This window comes from Musa acuminata, chromosome BXJ2-4 (genome assembly GCF_036884655.1).
Source record: "Musa acuminata AAA Group cultivar baxijiao chromosome BXJ2-4, Cavendish_Baxijiao_AAA, whole genome shotgun sequence".
NCBI lineage: Eukaryota > Viridiplantae > Streptophyta > Magnoliopsida > Zingiberales > Musaceae > Musa > Musa acuminata.
The window spans coordinates 26,115,001-26,121,615 of NC_088341.1; the positions used below are offsets into that span (position 1 = coordinate 26,115,001).

The 6,615-nt window shown below is 39.1% G+C and overlaps 1 protein-coding gene across 1 annotated transcript; it reads left to right on the forward strand.

Moving 5' to 3' along the window:
• The first annotated feature begins 2,545 nt into the window (after window positions 1-2,545).
• LOC103981898 (protein neprosin) lies at window positions 2,546-5,586 on the forward strand. Its single transcript, XM_009398656.3, has 7 exons — window positions 2,546-2,817; window positions 3,342-3,428; window positions 3,545-3,796; window positions 3,919-4,083; window positions 4,180-4,233; window positions 4,511-4,657; window positions 4,844-5,586. The coding sequence occupies exons 1-7, from the start codon at window positions 2,647-2,649 to the stop codon at window positions 5,219-5,221; spliced, it is 1,254 nt and encodes a 417-aa protein (XP_009396931.1). The 5' UTR covers window positions 2,546-2,646; the 3' UTR covers window positions 5,222-5,586.
• Window positions 5,587-6,615: the final 1,029 nt, after the last annotated feature.

Below are 6,615 nucleotides of genomic sequence, written 5' to 3' on the forward strand. Positions count from 1 at the left end.
GCCTTATGTATGCTCAGACCTGTACTAAACCTGATATTGCATTTGCTATAGGGATGCTAAAGCAATATTAGAGTAATCTAGGTATGGACCATGAGAGAGCTGCAAAGAAAGTGATGAGGTATCTTCAAGGAACTAAAGATTATATACATATATTAGACATATATACAATCTAGATATAATTAGTTACTTAGATTCAAACTTTGCTAACTATATTGATTCTCGTAAATCAACATCAAAGTACATTTTCATGATGGATGGTAGAGCTATTTCTTGGAGGAGCGTCAAGCATACCTTAGACTACTATTTCTACTATGAAAGCTGAGTTTGTCTCCTGTTTTGAGACTACTCCTATTTTATTTCTAAGCTTAGAGTTATGGATTCTATTTTTAGGCTATTGAGAATTTTCTACAATAATTTAGTTACTATCTTTATAGCTAAGGACAATAAAAATGAAAGTCAAATTAAACACATCGACATTAAGCATTTAGCCATATGAGAACGTGTAAAAGAAACGAAAATGATCATTTAGCATATTAGCATTGAATTAATAATTACTGATCCTTTGACTAAGGGCATACCACGAAATTCAAGAATCGTGTAAATAAAATGAGACTTGGTTCCACTTTATAATTTTATTTATTATTAAAACTCTTATATATTATGATGTTTTCTCATATTCATGTGCACATTAATTTATTTAAGAAAATATATTTATATTAGATCAAGAATAAATGTAAAGTTTGTTCATTAAGTAATATTATCATATTAAAATTAATATTTGAGAAGCTAAGTATGCTATAATACATGGATGATAATACTCACTCTTAGAGAACTTATCACTATGATTCATATATTTATTTCTTAAGAAAATTATTCAATAAAATTAGTTTGAGTCATTAAATTAAACGTATGGACCAAGTGAGAGAATATAACTATTCTCAATAAATTTATTCATTTATTATGTAACTGTTCTTATATTAAATTTTTTCCATTCATTATTATTAAATTTCTTGATTCATTGTGGTCAAAACATTTCGAACTTGAATTAGTTGTCGAACTTGAACATTACGAAGATTGATGGTAATGGATAAAAGCATTCTTGATGGTAGAACGTGTGTTTTATCGTTGGGTTTAACATATATATATATATATATATATATATATATATATATATATATATATATATATATATATATATATATATATATATATATATATATATATATATGAGTATTTTATCGTTAGGTTTAATCTCTATTTTAGGAATTTATTTACTATCTAAAGTGAGAGTTATGAGTCAAAAAGTACCAAAATACTAAAAGAAATCATTGTCAAAAATTTTAAAAATAATAATGGAAAATATATAATTTTCGTATTAATAATTTTTTATTAGTTCTTTGTATTTTTATTTTAGTGTTTTAGAAACACATTTATGTAGCTCATATAAAAATTGATATCCCAATTATATCTTGGATGCTCGTATAAGAATTATTTGCGGTCACTTAATATGCTTCTAGCCTACGAAAAGCTCGCTACTCGAGCTTGAATCGTAGCTATAAGTCAATACATAAAATCATAATCCAATGAAATGGAAGGCGTGATCGCAATGGCAGTGATTCGGACTAGCGTTTGAATTGGTTTCTACATCCCCTATAGTTCTCGTGAACCTACTGCCATAATTTTAGCAGCGTGATATGTGGGAGACCACCTCTTCCTCGTAGACTAGATGGATCCAATTTTGAACCCGATTAGGGGTGTCTATTTTTTCTCTCCGAATACATTTCAAACTTAGGATATCGAGAAGATGTCTCACTTCAACCATAAAGGCTACACATCTCATCGTTATTAGGACATATTTTACTTGTAAAGGATTGAAAGTTTTTCAACTTCCACTGATTGGAAAGTTTGGATGTCAACAGATTTTCTCACGAGAAAGGCTTGTGGGAATGTAGTGGTCAAAAGGTCTATAAACTCATCACCGCCGTCCCTTTTAATCAATCACCAATCAGGAAGAAGCGCAACATTCACGTGCTGGAGATCCCATCACCGCCCGGTGACGACGCACGTGCACCTTTTTGTCCGCCTCACACGTGAAAAGGCAACATTAGGTGGTGGGAACAGTAAGCAGCGATGGTGGGGGATATCGAATCCAATGCGCAAAGCACGTGCAGCATCACGTGGCTCGACAGGACCCTGCGAGGTGGGCACGAAGAAGGGCAGTTTGGGAAAACCGCGGCGCAGGAGAGCAGGTCACGCCGCGGGAACAGAAAAGAGTGGTCGCTTTCTGCCCACGCACACTCGGTTGAGACATGAAACAACCGCAAGGACGAGGGACCCACTTGCCGACCATGACTTTATCCAATCAAAAGGAAGCCATTTCCCAACGGGTATGAATCAGAGTATCTTTAAAGAATGGCAGACGAAACGACAGCGCACTTTGGTGACTTTAGTTTGACCCACACATCACATCCTTCCCAATTTGCCCTTCCAACGAATACATCCGGGGGGAGAGAGAGAGAGAGAGAGAGAGAGGTGTGGGCGCGGGGGTTCTTTTCGCGTTCCCAGGAGGAAGACCATTGGTGCGTCAGTTGAGAGGAGCGGACGAGGGAAGAGAGAGAGAAGGAGGGGGAGAGAGAGGTGGGAGCCATGGCGGGGCATATTGGCTTGGGCCGTGGCTTGGTGGCGGTGCTGTCGCTGGTGGCCTGCTTATCGTGCGCTGCCGCGGGTGGGAGGAGCGGCGGCGGGGAGGCGAGGCAGCGTCTGGAGGTGCGGCGACACCTGAAGCGGCTCAACAAAACGCCCGTCAAGAGCATTACGGTATCTTCCCCTTCCTCTCCCCCCTGTGGTTTTAGATATGGTATCGATGAGTCCAATCATTTTCTTGCCCCTTTCTCATGGAAATTTTGGTTCGTTTTCCTGGAAAACATGTCAATAAATGCGTTCGTCCTGTTTCTCATAATGCATACGGTTATTAGGTAACAATTTTCCTTTATCACCCTTTCTTCCGTTCGCCTTTTTTACTATGCATGTTGGTGAACTCGGCGGAGGTGAGGTTTTTCCGGTTATCCAACAGCTAGAAAAGGTTTTTTTTTTCCTTGTGTCTTTCATTGCTGTCAGAAATCGAGCATTGTGATTTCTCTATCTTGTGCTGTATTTTCTACCTCAAAAAGAGGATTATTTCTTGTCAAAATGATTTCTCGCTTCAAGAATCTCCGGTCCAAAGGTCTTATTTTGATTGTGTAATTCTCTTGGCATTGTTTATTTAGCTCCAATAGTTCAAGGATGGTGCACTAATTTCTTTATCTTCTTATGTTTGGAAAAAACATCACATGAATAAGCAGAGTCCTGATGGAGATATTATAGACTGTGTGCATGTCTCTCACCAACCAGCCTTTGATCACCCTTTCCTCAAAAACCACACAATCCAGGTTTCTCTCTTTCGTCCACTCCTCACTTTCCTCTTCTTTTCAGAAGCTCCACCTTTGCACAAACTTTGGTGGTCTCTCTGCTTTACTAATCCCTTTTATGCTAATTTTTTTTTTAGATGAGGCCAACTTTCCATCCAGAAGGCTTGTTTGATGAGAACAAGGTGACATCACAGAGGAAATCCCCCTCCATAGCTCAGCTATGGCATCAAAATGGGAGGTGTCCTGAGGACACCATTCCCATTAGGAGGACTAGCAGGGATGATGTGTTAAGGGCCAGCTCTGTCAAAAGATATGGGAGGAAGAAGCACAGGAGCACCCCAAACCCCTTGTCTGTTGACCCTGACCTTCTCAATGAGAGTGGGCATCAGGTATGGTGCAGAAAAGGAACAAAGAAATAATACTTAGGAGCAAAACTTTATATTCTTCTTTTTTGCTTTCTTTGGGTTTTGGCTTTCTCATGGTCTTTTTTCTTTTTGGTCTCTTTGAGTAGCATGCAATTGCTTATGTAGAGGGAGATAAATATTATGGAGCAAAGGCAACCATAAATGTCTGGCAGCCAAGGACACAGCAACCTAATGAGTTCAGCCTGTCTCAGCTTTGGATTCTCGGGGGATCTTTTGGGGAGGATCTTAACAGCATTGAAGCTGGTTGGCAGGTTATGTCGTACTTCAAGTTAACTTGCTAAAATTTCAACTGTCTTGAAATATGGAAGCTCCTATACATGCATTAAATCCTCCTTGCATATAATCAGGTCAGCCCGGATCTCTACGGGGACAACAACACGAGGCTGTTCACTTATTGGACTGTGAGTTTAACATTCCTTCTTCTTTTCCTTATCATATATATATATATATATATATATATATAGAAAAAGGACCATCGTATCTTTGTTTCTAGGTTTTGTTGTTACCGCATAAAAAGTTATTATTGTTTTGCTCTACAATGTGAAAGAGATGACATGATTCAGACATTGTTCATCTTATCAGATAGTTCAACTTCTTAGATGAGATAGTGCAATCATTTTGTTACTAATTCTTCTATAACTGGTTGTCTTGTAATACTTATTTTACATGAAATTTCAGAGTGATGCATATCAAGCAACTGGCTGCTACAACCTACTGTGTTCTGGGTTCATTCAGATCAACAATGCGATTGCAATGGGTGCCAGCATCTACCCAATCTCTAACTATGATGGTTCACAATATGATATAAATATCCTCGTTTGGAAGGTACAAGCAAAGCTCACATGCAATTGTTATTAAAAACAACAAATAGCCAAATATCAGAGAATCTATCCCATCTGTTCTTTTTTTTTTTTAAGTATACTTACAGTATATAGAATTCTGCAGCTCTTATTGTTTATGACTTTTTGCCTCTGACTAATGGTAATAAAATGGTTCAAATTAACTGAGCAGGACCCAAAGGAGGGGAACTGGTGGATGCAATTTGGGAACGGCTATGTGTTGGGTTACTGGCCTTCTTTCCTCTTCTCTTATTTGGCAGACAGTGCCTCCATGATAGAGTGGGGAGGGGAGGTTGTGAACTCAGAACCTGACGGTGAGCACACATCCACTGAGATGGGCAGTGGCCATTTCCCTGAAGAAGGGTTTAGCAAGGCAAGCTACTTCAGGAACATTCAGATAGTTGATGGGTCTAATAATCTAAGGGCACCTAAGGGGATTGGAGCCTTCACAGAGCAGTCAAACTGCTATGATGTACAAAATGGAAACAATGGTGAATGGGGGCAATACTTTTATTATGGAGGGCCTGGTAGAAACTCTAATTGTCCTTAGAAATCATAATCAAAGAATCACTTTACCCTTACAACCATTCTGCTCAATATCTTCCTCTAACTCTAGGCAGCTGTGAAAATTGGTCCTCTTCCTCAGAGGTTTTGTTTTGTTTTGTTTTTTTTTTTTTAACTTTGTGCTACTCTCCCATATAAAGCTGGAGAGGTGGAGGGTAGGTTTCTTAAGAGAAACAGGGCCTGTGATAGTAGTCTTTTCTATGTATTTGTTCCTTTGTCATTTTACTCCTCCTTAGAGTTATTTGGAGCTGGGTTGACTTACCCAAAGAAATGTACCTGGATGTTGATGCATTTCTCAAAAACCTGGTTGTGGGACTCATGTTAATGGATCATATTTATGGTTTTGTGAGAGAGGACATCAGGAATGATCTGTAGTAGATCATGGCAAATTTGTGTATGAGACCTCAGAAAAACAAGTGGATATCCACATGGTGAGAGGGCAGATTTATCTAGTACATGGTTTTCTTTTATATTTTATTTTATGGTATAAGTTGCTGGTGGCAGGTTGTAAAGAGTTCAGAGGGGTGTGGCTGCTGCTGTGCATGTGGGCTGCTTGACATGGCTTTTTGACATGTGCATGTGGGCTGTTGAGCATGTGGGCTTGACATGGCTTCTTGTACCGCAACACAAACTTTATCCTTGACAAAACTGGTTGACTGCGTGTTCCTTCGCTGACATTGTTTACCCACTGCATGTTTTAGACATTGTTTACCCACTGCATGTTTTAGATTCCTCTCAGTTATTCTACAGCCCTTTCAATGTTACATCATGGCTAAGGAGCAAAACATAAAATAAGTCATGGCAAGCATGTCACACTGTACACTTTGTTGAATTCAAACTTACAATCTCACCTGATATTATTGTCAGACATTTAACTATGAGGTGCCAGCTTTTGTGTTCATGTGGTTCCCGTAAAGATGCAATTTCTTGGGGTCATGTGGAGGCAATCAAGCCTTCTGTACTTGGCTAGACAACGAGATCAGAAGATTTTGATTCTCATCATCTGTGAGCCTTCCCACTTTTTGGTACATCTCGCAATTATTAAGCCTGTATGATCAGATCCGCCTTTTCTTATCTTTCAATAAGCTATAAATGCCTCCGTCAAGGGGTTCAAGTAGCTCAGATTTGTTCAGAACTGCCAATGCTACTGCTTGCCAAATCTTGGACGATTAGAAATGGATTGCAAGTAGTACACGCACTTATCATGTCCAAGCATGGCACTCCTGTCCCTGCAGAGGAGTTCATGGGGTACTGCAGCTTTGGCTCTTGAGTCTACTCATCTGCTCGTCACTTTGGGACTTAAAAGAGGTGGGTGATAACCGTTCACTCGGGGTGATCGCCTCAAAACACCAATGGATGGATCATCCCAAGCGATCAAAG